Source organism: Lithobates pipiens, unplaced genomic scaffold (assembly GCF_037356315.1).
Source record: "Lithobates pipiens isolate NorthernLeopardFrog02 unplaced genomic scaffold, aLitPip1_a1.2 Scaffold_18, whole genome shotgun sequence".
NCBI classification, from domain to species: Eukaryota; Metazoa; Chordata; class Amphibia; order Anura; family Ranidae; genus Lithobates; species Lithobates pipiens.
In genome coordinates this window covers 491,657,838-491,676,758 of record NW_027507758.1, presented here as the reverse complement: position 1 = coordinate 491,676,758, position 18,921 = coordinate 491,657,838, and the positions used below count along the sequence as shown (strand labels likewise).

Below are 18,921 nucleotides of genomic sequence, written 5' to 3'. Positions count from 1 at the left end.
TTGCGTCAATTTTCAGGTGCTACCAGGGTGCTTTTAACCCCTGCTAGCGGCCAAATAAAGGGTTAAAAGCTTCTGCAATGCGCCGCTGCCGAGGAGCTTAGGCGGCGCTGCCCATTGATCTCAATGGGCAGGGGCGCATTAGGAGCGGTGTATACACTGCTCCTAAGCGCCTCAAAGAAGCTGCTTGCAGGACTTTTTTTGACCTCCTGCCAGCGCAGTGCAACAGTGTGAAAGCACTCTGGCTTTCACAATGGGATTGAAGATGAGGCTTTTTTCAGGCTCTTTACAAGTGCTATGTTTACCGCTAAAACTCCTGAAAAACACCTCCAGTGTGAAAGAGGTCTTAATGTTTTATTCCATGCCTTTTTACCATTGCTCAACCTTGCACTATATCAGGTCTTAGAACAGGTCCAGAACTACAGAAACAAGTAACAGCCTGGCATGTTATGCTCTGGCTTTATAATAATGAATCTGTGTTTGTTTTCTTTTTTGCTTGAAATGTAAAAGGTTGCTATACTGGACCTCTGGTATAATAAGTCTCTGACATAGGGCCTTGTTTGTTGTAATTCCAGGCTTCAGGTTGTATCCAAGAATTGTGGCTATTCCAGACTGATGGGGCATTATTAAATTGCCTTTTAAGTGACTGAGAGCAACCTCACCCTGTAGACATTTTTTTTCAGCCTCAGCCCTTTTCATTTGTAATATACGCACCTCGCGTTGCATTCGCTCCCTTCCAAACTTCTCTACATGTTTCCAGAAGGAATTGTTGAAATAGATATACATCTGCCAGTCAAGGCTGTTCCATCTTTTCACTTTCTCTTGTGTTTCCAAAGAGAGGGCTTTCTTGGTGGTGTTATTTCTCCTATTCAGTGGAAACGACAAGACATCATCAAATGACCAACAAAGAGCATCCTTCAAAAGAATAAGAGACTCATCAAAGTATTCCATGATAAGCACTAGTTTAAAGATTTTATCTATTGTCATTTGTGCCGACTTTTCATTTTTAATGGTGTCAAGTTCATTGGGATCGAATCCGAAATCAAAATTCATTAGGTTTTTAGCTAAGTGGCTTTTGTCCATTTTAACATCATAATATGTAGAGGTATTGCTGAGAAAGTCTTCCAGGTTCTTAGCCTTTGCAAATGGCCCTTTGTCCTTATAGTAAGAAAAAGACGACTCCATTAGCGAAACTGGGTTCCGCAGGACAGTGAAATAAAAAGTGTCATTTGGCATTACTTTTTGAACCTGTAAATAAAACCATAAATCATTAGTTGGTCTCTGTGACTTGAAGGGATGGTTTGGTGCTATACAGTGCCTTAACAGTAATAGCTATAAATTATCCTCGCGCCACAATGTTTAAACAAGTAAAGAAAAAAGTTATGGTTGCAGCAAAACACCGACAGGGGCTCAAACCAACCCCTAGATACAGTAGATATGCTGTATGTATGTTAAATGGTGTTGCGCTCCACAAAAAAATAAATAAATTTATAGATATAGATATATATCTTGATATATAATACACAAATTATTATGAAAGAGCTGCATGTGACTGATTAAACTAGCAATTCCAAAAAGTGAATAAGTGCCACCTAAGTAGTATCCAATCACATACAATATGGCGGTTGGATCCTTTTAGACTAAAGTGCATCTAGTGATAATAAACAGTAAAGTGCACCCAGTGCCCATAGAGATGACAAAACTAAAATGTTTGCAATAAAATCCAAAATTATGATTCAATCCATAAAGTGCATCAAGAAAATAAAAAATATATAAAAATTATAAAAATAAGTGCAATAAAGTAATTCATATCCAATAGCGGTGACAATGTCTCTTTCTATAACAAAAACATTAGTCCGTATTTAGACGTGCACTATGTGAATCCACTCTGTGTCATAAACATATAATGACTCTGTGACCACAAAGCAAAACTCCACCGGTGAGCTTGTGAATCTTCAAACAATTGGTGTCCACACACTAGGTGCAATGACTACCTTACCTCACTGCTGTAAGGTAGACAGCAGATATTACTTCCAGCAATCAGGTGGTATAGGTAATATAGGTGGTCCCTTCTAGGTCCTTAGTCATAAGCCATCACTCATATCCATAGGAGAAAAGAAGGAGCTCCAATAGTGAAGTATGTAATTAAAATTAAACTTTTTTCTAAAAGGACATAGTCCTGGGTATTCACATTTAGACATGCAATAAACAGGCAAACCAAAAGCAAATGACAGCATCAAATGAACGGACTCCACGTTCGTACTCCGGACGTCACTTCCGGTATCCTCCTAGTCCAATCCTACGCATATCGTCACTTGGACATGTGACTTCATCAGGGAATAGTTTTTTTTTTGTTTTTTTTTATATAATTTTTGTATTATTTTAATATCAAGATATATATCTATATCTATACATTTTTTTTTTTTTTGTGGAGCGCAGTGCCTTAACAGTATTCACGCCTCTTTAAATTTTTGACATTTTGTCCACATAATTTTCCACATAAAATATTAGGACGTGCCTGTAAAAGAATATTACTTTCACGTACAGAAGAGGAGAGAAATAAGGAATCACGTCTCCAACTGTATATGAGAGTGTTCTACTGCTGCTATATTATTGAGGCTGGATTTTGATCGTTTGATTGGCTAAGAGGCAGAATTTCATCTTATGATTGCCCCTGTGGGGAATGCTTGAATGACCTTTCTGTTAATTCGGAGGTCCACAAAGTGAGGTGAGCAGCCTGCATTTACGGTGGTGGAAGCACAGATAAGGATGCACATTCATTGAATCATTGAAATAATTTTCGAGCACCCTGATCACTTCTGAGGAGTCTACCCTTATTTGTTGGTGCCTTCTTTTGCGTCATCTTTGACTCTCATGCTATATGAACTGGGACTGTGTGTGTGTCTTAGAGCTGTTGGACTTTATCCCTATGTATTTTTAGAATTATGTTTTTAGCACTGCACTATTTTGTATTTTTAAGTCTTTTTAAGGATTCTCAAGTGTTCAGCTGCTTACGATAGGAGTATTATTCCTTTTTTGCTCTGACTGAATCCATTTGTTTACTCTGTACACTGACTGTAAGGAGATGCCTACTTGGCATTGCAATCATTTATACAATGCTTTGTATTATATTCAGTGAGTACAGGGTGTTCTCTGATTGAATGAGGTAGAGATTGTGATGTCACCATTCCACCTCCCCACCTTGTCCATATAGAGAATTCTGTGAAAAATATACAAGGTGTTCTATGTTAGGCTGCAGTACTGAGTGGTCAACCACCTTTGGTCAGTGTGCAGAGGTACAGGTACAGTGCAGATAATCTGAGCTAGACCCGGAAGAATACTGCAGTAATTTCCAACTTCCTTGTCCTCAGGTACGAGATTCATATTTACATTGTGCCAAGCTGGACACTTTAATTATTTAGGGCAATTTATTTAGGTTGCATTGTCCAAGTGTACACTGCCATTAGCAGAGATACTAAGCCTAGCTCATTAGAGACTTGCTGTTAAAGTGCTTGTAAACCCATATTAAAAAAAAATCCTAAAAAAAAAAACCTGCAAGACAAAAAGCATAATGAGCTACTAGCTCATTATGAATTACTTACCTGAGATCGAAGCCCCCACAGCGGTGCTCGTTCACCGCTCCGGTGGCCGACATCTCCCGGGGGGATTACTTCTGGGTATTGCGGCTTCGACACATGCAAATACAGGGATAAGTCCTAAACCGTGCAGGTTTAAGAGATAGCCAGTGTAGCTACAGGTAAGACTAATTATAGGCTTGCCTGCAGTATAAAGTGGTTGTAAAGGGTTTGAAACCACTTTAAGAGTTTTATAAAACTTGATAAAGATTTTATTTCATTTGTGTATCTACAGTATGTTTTACCTAAACTGCGCATATATTGCAGGCCCGTGAAGTATAATTGCTTGCCACCAAATCACCTACCTAGTAGGTACTTGACTTCAAGTGGTTGTAACTGGGTGATGCCCCATACCGTTCTTTAGAGCTGACGGTCGGCTTTCTTGTAATAGCAATCGGAGTGGCTAACTAGCCACTCAATTGTTATTACAAGCAGCAGGAGGGGACTCCCCCTTCCACTTTTCATGGCTCTCTCTGGCTCTACCACCCCACTGGGACACCCAAGCTACTAGCCAGAATGTCTGTCTGCTAGTCGGAGACCCATATTCATCGGGTCCCTGCTATGGTAACCTTGGAAGCCATGACATCACTTCTGGTATACCCGATATCAACAGCACCATTTTTTTAAAATCATAAGTATTCAAAAACAACAATCTTGATGTTTTGAATGGTTTGAAGGGCAGAGGAGAGACTTGGGCAGATAAACCCCAGAACCTTCCATAAAGAGTACCTGTAACATGCCTGTTACTGTCACAAAGGATGTTTAAGTTCCTTCTGACAGCAATAAATGTGATCAAAATAAAATTGAAAGCAACAGTGTAAAAAAGAATAAGAAAAAAAAAGGAATGTGCCCCTGTCCCCCGTGTTAGTATGCAAAGGTGAATGCGCGCAACAGTCCTGCACTCAGGCAAACGATCGTCCCACACATGTGAGGTATCGCCCTGAATGTCAGATCATGGAGGCTGTAATTCTAGCACTAGACCTTCTCTGTTCATTTAAAGTGGTAACCTGTAAAAGCTTTTAAATCGTAGCCAATAAGAATTAAAATGAAATTAGTATGTTGCCGTTGTGGGGGCATGCACAATTTCAAAGCGTGACATGTTTGGAATCTATTTACTTGGTATAACTTGCTGTTTTAAAAAATATATATGCTTTGGAGCTTTAGGTACTTTTCTAGCAAAAAAAAGTGATTGTTACATGCCAGCAAAGGGCATGTGGGGGGATAAAAAGCAACATTTTAATTTAGTGAAAAAGGTAGTTCATGCATTTTCCTAGGGAAAAAAAGCCACAAATCACAACATTTTTAAAGAGATAAAATGGTGTGTGGTTTTCATTGTACTTTCCCGCTTTACTATTCGTGATTCAAATTCATAAAAAAAGAAATAAATCCTAAAAAGAATATTGCACCACAGTAACACACAATATACAGTATACTGCCTTTCACTGTTCATCATCCTCATAGACAAGCTCGCAAACGACATAACAGCAATATACTAAGGAATCTTACTTAATACAGAAGCTAAATAAAACCAATGCCCACTCAAGATATTGGACTGTAAAATAACACATTTCCTTAATTATAGATGTACTGATAGACCTCAGCCTCCTACCCAATGTATGGTACTGTACCACTGGTATCAATATATATATATAAAATATAAATATATATATTTATATATATATATCATTTGATCTTTTTTTTTTTAAATATGATTTATTTATAATTTTTTTAGGAGCCCCAGGGGACTTTAGTGAGATATCCGGGGTCAAAAACAAAAAAGACCTCTAATTTTCCACTTTTGAGACAGAGAGGGAGACTGAGGATACAATCCTCAATCTCCTTCTCTGCAGCCTCAGCTACACAGAATGTATGGACAGGAAGAGCTCTGTACAGAGCTTGCTGTCCATTCATAAACTGAAGCATAGTAAACAAAGTTTACTATGCCACAGTTATGAATGGACAGAGTCAGTGGTTGGTACGGATCACTTACTGTCCACTCATAAAAATAAGTGGCCAGTAAATTACACATTTACCTGCCCCTTTCCTACTCTCCATCCTGGCAGATCCCCCGCAGCAGCCGACGAGAGAGGGGGGAACCCAGCAGACCTGTGGGGCATGAGGGGGGATCCAGGAAAGAGCACAGGGGGCTGGAGAGCACATGGGGGGCAGCGGAAGTAAGATGGATAGAAGGAGCGGCGAGGGTAGCTTCATATAGAGGAATTGATCTCTCCATTTTCCTTCAGAATTTTCCATTCTGAGCTGCTGAATGTCCGCTTCTCCTCCTCTCCCTCTCACAGGCATGGAAAGGCAGGCAGGAGGAAAGTGGAGAGATGGATTCCTTTATATGCAGCTGCCCCCACCGCTCCACCTATCCAGGTATACAGGCAGGGCCAGTGCAAGGATTTTTGCCTCACCCGTCTTCCAGCCAACAAGCGCTGAAACTACTGTACCCCCTATCCTTCAGCCCTGGTACTGCTAAACCCCCCTCTGTCCTCCACCCAGCCCATACTAATACTGCAGTACCACCCGGCTTCCAGCCACCCTGCTGATACTGCTGTAACCCCCCTCATTATCTTCAGTTACCCCATGCTGGTACTACTGGACCCCCCATCCTCCAGCTACCCCACACTGCTACTGCTAGACCCTCTCTGTCCCCAGCCACACCACACTGGTACTGCTGCCCCCCCCCCCCCCGTGTGGCTGACAACAGCCCTGCCAGCCAGCATGGTCTGGTGATGAAGTTCCTGTCCCTAGGTGCGATGGAATCCCCATCCTTAGGTGCGATGGGGTCCATGTCTCTAGGCGAGATGGGGTCCCCATCCCCAGGGGAGATGGCATTTCTGTCACCAGGGTAGATGGGGTCCCCATTCCCAGGGGAGATCGGATCCCCTTACCCAAGGGGAGATGGGGTTCCTGTCCCCAGGCGAGATGGAGTCCCTGTCCCCAGGGAAGATGGAGTGGGGTATGGAAGGTGTATGGGGATAAGGGGTTAGGTTGATGGAATGCAAGTACTACTAGGAAGCATACAGTGCTGCTCTCCAAGCACTTATCCATGGTCACCTGGGCTCGCTGCAGCAGCAGCACAGACAGGACGACCAGCATGGGAGGCTCTCCGAGGGAGATCTGTGTATGAAGAGGGGACTGTGAGACAAGCCTCAAGGAATCCGTCTCTCATAGGGCTGCACCTATGTTCGTTTGTCTGAGAAAAGTGTGTACTGGAGGGCTGTGCCTGGACTCTGTACAAAGTAACGGATGGAGGCAACTCGGGGGGGGGGGGGGGTGCTTATGCTGGCCCTACGTACAGGTGGGCAGGTCACAATTGCAACCCCTGTAGCTACACCCCTGGGTGTATCCTCTCCTCTTATATAATGTAACTTACTTCCTTACTCATTGTAGGCGCCTGTGTTTCCTACAAGTTGCACAATGAGGCTCAGAAATAAATATTTCTTATGACCTGTAGGCCAGACATATTACAACAATTGGGAGTCAGAGTAAGTGATGTAGCCAGAGCCTCACAGATGCATCTTGGGAAGACTACATCACCAGTGCCTTTCCCGTCAGATTATGTGCACTTACAGTGCAGGCCTCTGAGTTCCAGTAAGTAAAGCTCTAGAAAGTAAAGGAAGATGGCTGTATATGCCCTTATTGAAAAAGGCAATTGTGAGAAGAATGGGTAAGAAAAGAAAAATAAGGTATGAATAGAATAAAAAGCCTGGAATTATCTTTAAGAAGAAGTATCTAAGTCTAAAAGTCGCTCTCACCTCTGTGAAACTGAAGCGCATATGATGGCACATGATGTTGAAATTCTTATTTCCTTTTTCAGAAAAGCCATCCACATACAAGGCTGAAAAATATTTTGGGTAAAAGTAATATGTAAAGCGAACAGGTAAGGCAAAAGTCAAGTTGTTGAATTCACCATAGCGCAGAAGGATGTTCATGATGGTGCTGCTGGCTGTTTTGTGGGTCTTCAAAAAAAAGATGTTTCTCTTAGGCTGACAGGGCCTCCTGCCTTTATTGAGCAGCATTTTCCTGAGGTATGTTCTGTTCTCAGATCTTAAAACAAAATTATAGTTTTTCTGTGAGTACACATTTTGAGTTGTTATTGTTATTTTTACTCAATACCCCCCTCTGCAAATCCTCTTTCCCTGTTCTGCACCTCTGAATACCCCTCCATTCTAACACTTTAAACGACTTTTCACCATCTGGTTCCCTGCTACACTCATTGGTTCCTTCCACCGGCCCCTATGTCACCACTGGACACAGTAGTTATGTAGACGTTGGTGGAAGAAACCACATATCCCTGTGGAGAGCAAGGAGTGTCGATTTACAAAGAAACTTCACCTGGGTATTTCTCTTCATTGGAGAGGTATTCATTGGGGGGGACAGCAGGAGAGGTAAGCAGTTACTTTATTTTTCACAGGTACATATTTCATTTTTAGTCACAGAATCATTTTCAAGTATAACTATATTTAGGGGACTAAAGACATTCATATATAAAAATATTTACTCTGTAGCGCCCCCCCCCCCGATCCCCATTATCAGAGAGGGCTGACATTTCAGTGCAAGTTGCTAGGTATGGTGGGCTGTGGACAGTGTAGAAAAATGGGTGCCAGTCGTGTTTAATGCTGAACACAAGTGACTTTATTACAAACACAACAAAAATGTAGGGAGAGAGGGGTAGGGCACAGGACACCCAATAACAAGTAGGCCAGCAGACTAGCAGACCCCTTTAAGCTGTACCCAGCAATCTGTACTTTTCTAGTCATAGTTGTCTCCTATAGCAACAATAACACTTCCTCCCAGCATCCTAAGCAGCCAATTGTCATGTGATAGATGGAAAGTATCATTAACCCTGTGTGAGCTCTGGAACCATCCAGTACAGAGCTTAATCATGGTAAGGTCTGTGGAGGAAGCAAGCTGCAGAAAATGTGAATATAATTGGGTCAGAGGGTGTTTAAAAAAAAGTCACTTTAATGCTATACAAAAATATCTAAAATATCTAAAATAACTCTTAATGTTTGGTCCACGTCACTTTGATCTTGAACAACTGTGATGGACTCCTGCAAACAATTTGTGGAGTCTTGTTATAATTTTCGGGTATCTGATATTTTTATTATCTTTCATTTTAATAGTGATAGCTAGCTTGGTAAATACCTTAATTATGGCCCCTGACATGTCCAGAGTAGAGATGAGAATGGGGCTGGGGTTCTCTGTTACCATGGGTTAAACTATGAACCCTAGAAGGGTAAATATGGGGGGGGGGGTCTTTTGGAAAAGCCAGCTTTGATACTATAATAGGGGGGAGCAGAGTAGCCACAGTGTCAGTAAACTAGAAGGTATTGTAGGGAAAGCATAAAGAAAGCTGACAAACTGCATAAGTAGAGGTTAGGGTCCATTAGGAAACTGTACTTTAATTCTGATTGTTAGCTCCTTGGGCAACCAACACCTTTAATTATTAATATTATTGGAGACTATTTTATCTTTCATTTTATTTTTTGTTGATTTGAGGTTAGCAGTCACTTTTATCTGCTGTCCCATCCATGGCAAACGTTTTGTTGCAAGGCTTCCATGGGAAAAAAAAAATTGGCTTTTGCTTCATGGGCTCGTATTCTAATTTCTTTATAAAGTCAGCAGGTTTTGTTACCTTACTGCATTCTCTGCATTAAGGTTAAAAACAACAGCTTTCTCTGCTCTCTCCCTTATTAAAGTGGAAGTAAACCCATTGATTTAAACAGTTAAAAAAAAAAAAAGGCATGCCGGGAATGCTAACTGCACATTGGCTATGCTCTCAGCCAAACTATCAAACCATCCAATGGCTGGTGTCATAACGAATCACATGTGCAGCACCATAGCAGTTGAAGATTAAATAGAGGCAAAGATGGCAGCTTCCTTGGCTGAAAACGATAGGGGAGTTTGCTTCCACTTTAAAGGGCAGATTTAAATTCAAAACTCTGAAAGCAACTATACCTCTTAACATACAGGGCAGGTGTAGATAACTAAATACAATATGTGATATAGTAGACCAAACTAAATCCCACTAGTATCAAGATACATATTTCCACCAAATATACCTTTGGTTACTATTTTATTACAGAGACCAATGTAACCACCTTATAACTAAATCATGGACCATATTGGAATGCTTAAACATTATAAGCTTAAAAAAAACCCTGTCTCCAGGGAAGTTCCAAAGACCCAAGAAATACTTTTTTATACTCCCCCCGTATACCCTTTACCCATTCTGAACTCTTGTCTCTCATAATTAACAAATCCAATTCCCTTCAGTAATGCATGAGAGAACCTTTCACTTGTGTGTGTGTGTGTGTGTGTGTGTGTGTGTATATATATCTGTCTTGTACCTGGTAGAAGCCAAGCTGATGATGGGGCTTCTTCTCTTAAACCTCCTGTCCAATACCCCCTGGAGTTGATGACAGGGTGTAGAAGTAAAAGAAATGGCATGCCTATGGTAGGTGCTGACACCATGGGCATTCAGAGGACATTCTGGATACTTTTGGAATGTTGTGAATTCTAGAGTGGAACTTGGGAAGAATGTTGTCACACAATGGAGACAGGAACTCACAGATGTAGAAAACAAAGCTATAGTCAAAACGAGCAAGAGTCAGCAACAGCCGGACTCCCATATAAAAAGGAACTCTCATGATTATGTAGCAATATAGACTGCAAGCATAAAGCACCGTACCTTCTATCATTTTAAAGTATCACTTGTCGCTCTAGTGATCAATGTATCCAGAGACATCATATCTGTGTGCCAAATAAATGGATTCTAGGAGGAATAGTCCTCACATCAGATAATTGCTTTGCACGATTGTGTGCCAGGACTACATATCGGAGATCAGCTGCACGAGTATCGCTACACGAGTTCCTGTTCAATCGACATCAGAACAAACTGGTCATTGGTAAGAGGACAAATTGCTTGACCTTTATCCATTCTTTGTCACAGTTACATTGAGACACTCTGCACAGGCATCTTTACTCCAAGAACACTTTACTGCATTATTTGAACACTGTGCTATACATTGAGTTGTCTGATTATTGCCATACAGTGATACAAGGATGTCTGAACCCAGAGTGTCAGGCGGGTTGGAAAGTTCACCAGGTCATGGTTGTGCAGATGAGCAGGTAGTTCTAAGGAGTCCTCTAGGAGTTGTGCTATATTTGGGGGCTCGTCCGGGATGCTATCTGCAGCTGGCCCTAGCCAACCTAGATCGGACCCACAATCTGCGTGGGAATCCACAGTTGCTTGGGGTAGAAGTGATGGGACCCCAACCAACTAAAGCACCATTCTGGAGATCTTGGGAAATTAGCATACCCAGAAGGAGATCAGAAGGTGGCTGAGATCAAGTCAGGGCACTGATAGAATGGTAGGAAGAGGTGCCAGTGTGCTTTCAGATGGAAGAGGTCCATCTGACTGAAGAAGAGACTGCCAGGGTGTTCCCATTCAAAATGGAGAGAGCACAGACTGAGAAGCTACCCTCGCAAAAACTCATGAGAAAAGTCCTGTACTTGTTGGAGCCAACTCACAAGGGGCCAGTGCCCCTCCCCTCTTTTTCTACACAGATATGAGTCGCTTAGTCGATAGCCTGGTGGAGAATGGATCTGGGAGTGCTAATCAGAGTTACTGAATACTTAGATTTTTCTCAGGACAATTACCAACGCCCGTGGGAGAAGACAAGTTTGAAATATGGATGAGCCAAGCTTTACAGGCTATGGAAGAGAGGAGTGGAGACAATGGCTTAGTAAGAGCATTTGAGGCCCAGCGGCTGATATGATGTGTAAGGGCAAGAGGACTTGTGTTGCCATGGAATACATTGATGCTTTGTGTGCTGTTTCTGGGAAAAGTTGAAACTACCACTGATTTTATGTATAAATTCAACCACACTCACCAGCAGAGGGGAGAGAGTCTGTCCGAACACATCTCCCGAGTAGACCGGATGCTAGTCATCCTCAAGAAGGGCCTCAACCCTTAAGATGTTGATCAGGCCTGCCTGGACCGGGTTCTGCATGGGGCCCAGCCCAATCATCCTATTGTGTTGAAATTATTGCTGAAGAGGACCCAGGTGGTACCTAGCTATCCTGAATTTATAAGGGAGGTTCGAGAGGAAGAGGCTCTGTTGGAAGAGAAAATTCAATGATCAAGAGACTTGAATTCTGCTACTGGGAACAAAGAAAGTGGTGGCCTGCGCCGTCCATGCAGAAATGGAGTTCCCTGATGAAGATAGTGGGACTGAGTCTGCACCAAAGGGACCAGCCTTCCTGGATATCCATAAACCAGTTGCAGAACTCGGCCCCACAGAACTGATTGCCCAGGTTTCTCAGGCTCAGGTTGCTCAGGCTCAAAGTCAAATGTATCATGCTCTGATGTGAGTGATGGAGACCCAATCGAAAGTTCAGGAGCTAGGGACTCGGGCAAGTGAACAAAAACTGTACCAAGACGTTACGGATGCAGAGAGGTTGGACATTGCCGAGCTAAGTGCCCCAAATCCGGTTTCAGCCCTCAACTCCTCAAAGTCTTAAGAGCTCTACAGAAATTGCTCTTTCCAAAGCCAGCAGGAAACTTCAAAGGAGCTATTTGAGAATCCTAAAGATATGCTGCGCTCCAAGGACAAGAGAAGAGACCAGAAGAGAGCCAAAGGGAAAGGAGGATGCAAGCCACCAGTCCTCTCTAACCCTCCGGTGCTTAACCACTTCAATACCAGGCACTTAGACGCCTTCCTGCCCAAGCCCATTTTCAGTTTTCAGTGCTGTAGCAATTTGAATGACAATTGCGCGGTTATGCTACACTGTACCCAAACAAATTTTTTATAATTTTGTTCCCACAAATAGAGCTTTCTTTTGGTGGTATTTGATCACTTCTGTGATTTTCATTTTTTGTGCAACAAATAAAAAAGACCAAAAATTTTGAAAAAAAAAAAACAAGTTTTTCTTTGTTTCTGTTAATTTTTTTTGTAAATAAGTAAGTTTTCTTCTTCAATGACGGGCATCAATGAGGTGGTACTGATGAGGTGGCACTGATGGACATTGATAGGTGGCACTGGTATGTAGCACTGTTGGGCACTCATAGGTGGCACTGATGGGCACTCATAGGCCGCACTGGGTACCTATGGGTGGCACTGATGGGTACCTATGGGTGGCACGGATGCATACTGGGCACTGACAGGTGGGCATGGATGGGCACTGATAGGTGGCACTGCTGGACACTGATGGGTGGCACTGATGAAACTGATGGGTGGTATTGCTGGGCATCACTGTTTTGATTTTGCTACATGATGGTGCCAGTCTTTTGTGGGCACTGATTGGCACAGATTGTGCATCATTTGCACATGTGGATGGCCATGGGTTACATACCTGGCCATCCACATGTTGCCCACTTCCCTGGTGGTCCAGACGGCTTCCCTGGTGGTCTAGTGTGGGCATCTGTGGGGGGGCTGTCAGGAGAGCCGCTGATCGGCTCTCCTCTACTTGCGTCTGTCAGATGCAAGTGAGGAAAAGTCTATCACCTGCTTTTCCTGTTTACATCATGATCAGCCGTGATTGGACACGGCTGATCACGTGGTAAAGAGCCTCTGCCAGATGCTCTTTACCGAGATCAGTGTAGCGGTGTGTCAGACTGACACACCGCTCCACTGATCGCCGCAATGTGTGCCCCCATGGGCGCGCGGCGGCATGTTATCCTGAAGGACGTCATATGACGCCCAGTCAGGATAACAAAACCACTTCCCGGACGTCAATTTGCTATTGACCGGGCGGTAAGTGGTTAAGCATGCTATAAAATTAAAACCTTCAGAGAATGGAAGATGGGGACAGGAAATCAATTCACACCCTGCTAAATGAGCAGTTAACCCAAATCCACCACCTCCAACGACGCCGGTTAGGGCACAAACCATAGAGTCGCCTGTAGGAAACCTACCCAAGAACTTAGTGGGGGCTTCTCCCATAGTATCAGTACAGGTAGAGGGTATCTACACACAAGCACTGCTGGATACTGTTGCCCAGGTGGCACTGCCATATCAATACTTTTACAAGTACTTGAAGCATATTCCTTTGTGCAAACTTGACATGCTAGAAGTTTGGGTTATTGGGACCCAAAAGTGCCCTTATGATAGTTACATACCCATCAAAAATAACCTTTGACTCTGCTCTAGCAGGAATACCAGAAACCTTTGACACATTGGCTGTCGTACACCCCCGACCGCCTGGAGCGGGCCAAAATTCCCTACTGATCTACTGATAGGCACCAACACCAACTTGGTAAGAAGGCTACTCCCTCCCTTGGCCTTGGAGGGTACTCCTGTTGGGAAAAGTCATCCTCAGCATTCCAGAGGGTGTTGCAAGAAAAAAGAAGGCACCTGCAGAAGCAGTGTGAAGATTGTGGCGACTGGACACTCAAGAGAGGGTGCTGCAACATGGGGAACGGCCTGTTTTAAAGACACAGTCAAGTTGTCTTGGGACCAGCCGGGTCCCTACGTGGTGGTAAAAGCTGATCCCACAGAAGAAGAGGTTGGGATAGAATTGGTTCCCGGGGATTGTACCCACTCAGGTCTTGCTAAGAAATTTTGGGGGCAAATTCCTATCAGTGTGCGGAATGTCACTAGCCATCCGATCAGCCTAAAGCCTTGAATGGTGATTGGGAAAGCGAGTGCTTCCACTCCGGTAGCACCACTGTTCACAGCCCAAATCTTCCCCCTACTTGGGAAGAGGATAAAAGAAAGAAAACTCAGCTCGATGGGAGAAAATGTTCTCCAAGAATGACTTTGATGTGGGCTGTGCTAAGAGCGCTCAACATCGAATTTGGCTGACTGAAGATAAGCCATTTCAAGAGAGGGCAAGGCGGGTCCCCTCGTGGAACTTTAAGGATCTTTGAGAGCAACTGGCTGAGCTAAAGAAATCAGGGGTCATTAAGGAGTCCAGAAGCCCTTATGCGGATGTGTGTTGATTATCGAACTTTGAATAGAAGGACTATCCAAGATCAATACATGACTCCTCGCACAAAAGAAGTCTTACAATGCTTATCAGGGGCCGAATGGTTCAGTGTGTTGGCTCTAAAGAGTGGCTACTACCAGATTCCTATGCACCCAGAAAACCGAGAGAAGACAGCTTTTATTAGCCCACTGGGTGACAGGAAAATATAAACTGGCTGATTGATGGCGTTCCCAACCCTATATTGTTTGCAAACGACTGCCTGGAGTTCCTGTGTATCAGATTCGGCCTGAAGGGAAGACTGGCCCCTTCAAGACTTGGCATCGAAACCATTTACTGCCCATTTCAGAGACTGTTCAAGTACCCTCAGCCCCTTGCCCAGAGACACATCAGTCCCCTACATTGAGGCCAGGGGTCAGGAAAACCTGTTCATCTGCACTTCCAGAAGAGGAAAATGATGAGGAATTACCTTTGGATTGGCTGTGGGCTCCCTCTTTGGAAGATGATTCCATGGTTCCTAATGCTGAAGGCTGTCCAGGGGCAGGCTCCCATTTGCCTGACACTGAGGTGGTAGCTCCCTACACATTTGGGGAAATTAGGAAGTCAAGCTGGAACCCTGTGAAGTGTCTAATGCGGCTGATACTCTCATCCCTCCTACTAATACAACAAGGCGAGAGACAGTCCCTGAGCCTGAAGTAGACCCAAAGCCTGAAGTAGAACCAGAGCCTGAAGTAGAACCTGAACCGGAAGCAGGATGCAATTTTTGGGAAGCAGAACAAGGACCTCTATTATACATTTGTTATGTTCACACAGCATATCTAAGAATAATTTAAAAGAATATTTCTTACCTTTTTAACTGTTTCTTTGGAGAAGGATTATACAGATGACTCTATATGTAGTTTATATGACTTTCAAAATATGAAAAAATTGAGATAAGGGTCAGGCTGGGGGAACGAGACTTGGAGAAAGTTCTCCATTGCTATGTAATGTAATGCACTAAGCAGGATTTTTCTATCCTAGAGATTTCAAAAATCAACATTTAGATACACAAGAAACATTTTTTATTTATTTATTTGAAAGTTATGCTATGTGCCTGAAAACATGTAATCAAGTATATCTTATGTCAAATGTGTTTGCAAAAGTGGGAACGTTCTTCAAGTCACGCATTTCGACAAAGACTGTAGTTGTTTTACATAAAGAGATTAATGGAACTGTTTTTGGCTTTCAACTATCCTGAACTGTACATGTCTGCACAGTAAATATTTATCTGATGAATTATATTAAAACTCCACACTAATTTGGTTTGTTTATAAATCCACCTACCTGTCTGGGAGTTTGGAACACCAAATCTGTAAGATCAGGAGCATTGTACCAGTTACAAAGAGAACAGCACTTGCAATTTTCAGATACGGGATATTGCTGTAGACATAATATAAATAAGATATTTATTTAAGCTTTGAGGCAATTATAAACACATAAATATCAGAAGGAGGAAACCAATTATTTCCTGTCACATGACATTGCCCTATCCAAAACTGTTTTCTGCAGTAATCTATGGAGAACACCCCAAAGGACATTACATGCCCCATGCTAGGAAGTATTTCCATCAATATAATATGGTTTACAGAAGATATAACCCAACGGACTAAGTCTCAGATGCTATTAAAGTTCATGTGCATGTAAAGGCAGGTGTCCGAAAACTTTTAGCAATACAGTGTATATTATATATGGGTCAACTTTTAAAGAATTGCTAATACATTTCAGGAAATATAATTCAGGTTCTTCTTCTACTTATTTTCATAGAAAACTAGCCTTCAACATCAGATGGTCTTTATCCATACTAGATTAAGGTGACTACCAAAATCTGATTGTGTATACATATTGTACATTATATTGTCTGTGGTGGTGAATGTAAGGAGAGCCACCAGCCATCTCAGAGGTGGTCTAATCTCAAGAAAAATGCAGTCCAGCTGAAAACCCTATGGGAAAATGAACTGAAGGTGTGAAAGTTAACTTTCCATTAGATCCTAGATACTAGGCATATCTGCAGCGTACCTCCAAAACCTTTAGAAAAATTGAGACGTTCATGGTATAGGAGTAGGAGGAGGAGGCATGCTCCCTTCAGGGCACACAGAAGTGGTAGTTGTCGAAAAATATCCATCACCAGGTTTAAGCACAGTTACACAAGAGGCTGAGAGTATGCCTAAGTCTATACCAATACCAAGTACCAAGAAAGTCTGCATTTCCATGGGAACCCACAGGACCAGGCCAGGACTGGTACATTACTGCTCTGATGTGCTATAATCAACTGTACTATACAGCCAAAGATAGGTTTATACAGCTTACATGTCTCCAGTGGGTCTACTATACTACTCAGCGCTTGGCTACCATCTACCCCTCTGCTTCGTTTAGCTGCCCTCATTGTCAAATATCCACACCCTCATTCTTCCATATGGTTTGGTCTTGCCCTTCACTCCAATTGTATTATAAGGAGGTTGTGTTTGGTCTTACTAGGGTTTGTGAGTTGACTCTAGGTTTTGATCCCAAATTACAGATTTTGAATATTTTTGAGGACCCCCTCTGCGCAGATATTTGAATTTTTTTTATCTGTTATGCCACCTACTATGCTCGCAAGGTGATGATGCTTAAATGGAAATCAGCTGGTAGCCTCCTGGCGTAATCTTTTGAATGTTCATTACACAAATTTACCTACATACAGTGCCTTGCGAAAGTATTCGGCCCCCTTGAACTTTTCAACCTTTTGCCACATTTCAGGCTTCAAACATAAAGATATAAAATTTAAATTTTTGTGAAGAATCACCAACAAGTGGGACACAATTGTGAAGTGGAAGGAAATCTATTGGATAATTTAAACTTTTTTAGCAAATAAAAAACTGAAAAGTGGTGCGTGCAAAATTATTCGGCCCCTTTACTTTCAGTGCAGCAAACTCACTCCAGAAGATCAGCGAGGATCTCTGAATAATCCAATGTTGTCCTAAATGACTGATGGTGATAAATAGAATCCACCTGTGTGTAATCAAGTCTCTGTATAAATGCACCTGCTCTGTGATAGTCTCAGGGTTCTGTTGAAAGCGCAGAGAGCATCATGAAGACCAAGGAACACACCAGGCAGGTCCATAATACTGTTGTGGAGAAGTTTAAAGCCGGATTTGGATACAAAAAGATTTCCCAAGCTTTAAACATCCCAAGGAGCACTGTGCAAGCAATCATTTTGAAATGGAAGGAGTATCAGACCACTGCAAATCTACCAAGAGCTGGCCGTCCCTCTAAACTTTCAGCTCAGACAACGAAAAGACTGATCAGAGATGCAGCCAAGTGGCCCATGATCACTCTGGATGAACTGCAGAGAACTACAGCTGAGGTGGGAGAGTCTGTCCATAGGACAACAATCAGTCGTGCACTGCACGAATCTGGCCTTTATGGAAGAGTGGCAAGAAGAAAGCCATTTCTCAAAGATATCCATAAAAAGTCTCGTCTAAAGTTTGCCACAAGCCACCTGGGAGAAACACCAAACATGTGGAAGAAGGTGCTCTGGTCAGATGAAACCAAAATCAAACTTTTTGCCCACAATGCAAAACGATATGTTTGGCGTAAAAGCAACACAGCTCATCACCCTCAACACACCATCCCCACTGTCAAACATGGTGGTGGCAGCATCATGGTTTGGGCCTGCTTTTCTTCAGCAGGGACAGGGAAGATGGTTAAAATTGAGGGGAAGATGTATGCAGCCAAATACAGGACCATTCTGGATGAAAACCTGTTGGAGTCTGCAAAAGACCTGAAACTGGGACGGAGATTTATCTTCCAAAAAGACAATGATCCCAAACATACAGCAAAATCTACAAAGGAATGGTTCACTAATAAACGTATCCAGGTGTTGGAATGGCCAAGTAAAAGTCCAGACCTGAATCCAATCGAGAATCTGTGGAAAGAGCTGAAAACTGCTGTTCACAAACGCTCTCCATCCAACCTCACTGAGCTCGAGCTGTTTTGCAAGGAAGAATGGGCAAGAATTTCAGTCTCTCGATGTGCAAAACTGATAGAGACATACCCCAAGCGACTTGCAGCTGTAATCGCAGCAAAAGGTGGCTCTACAAAGTATTAACGCAAGGGGGCCGAATAATTTTGCACGCCCCACTTTTCATTTTTTTATTAGTTAAAAAAGTTTCAAAAATCCAATAGATTTCGTTCCACTTCACAATTGTGTCCCACTTGTTGGTGATTCTTCACAAAAAATAAAAATTTTATATCTTTATGTTTGAAGCCTGAAATGTGGCAAAAGGTTGAAAAGTTCAAGGGGGCCGAATACTTTCGCAAGGCACTGTACCTA

The 18,921-nt window shown here is 42.7% G+C and overlaps 1 protein-coding gene across 1 annotated transcript; it reads right to left on the bottom strand.

Moving 5' to 3' along the window:
- Positions 1–275: 275 nt before the first annotated feature.
- Positions 276–15,952, bottom strand: LOC143990228 (galactose-3-O-sulfotransferase 2-like). Its single transcript, XM_077490327.1, has 3 exons — positions 15,894–15,952; positions 7,394–7,685; positions 276–1,245 (listed from the first exon to the last, which is right to left on the bottom strand). Exons 1-3 carry the CDS (start codon positions 15,935–15,937, stop codon positions 445–447), a joined length of 1,137 nt encoding a protein of 378 aa, XP_077346453.1. The 5' UTR covers positions 15,938–15,952; the 3' UTR covers positions 276–444.
- Between the last annotated feature and the right edge of the window lie 2,969 nt (positions 15,953–18,921).

Bases quoted from the DNA above. Each gene is read 5' to 3' on its own strand.
- LOC143990228 (XM_077490327.1), bottom strand. From the start codon at position 15,937: ATGCTCCTGATCTTACAGATTTGGTGTTCCAAACTCCCAGACAG. The intron at 7,686-15,893 runs GTAGGTGGATTT...TTTTGTTTTAAG, and splicing joins TGTTCCAAACTCCCAGACAG to ATCTGAGAACAGAACATACC. The intron at 1,246-7,393 runs GTGAGAGCGACT...TTTTATTTACAG, and splicing joins TGCGCTTCAGTTTCACAGAG to GTTCAAAAAGTAATGCCAAA.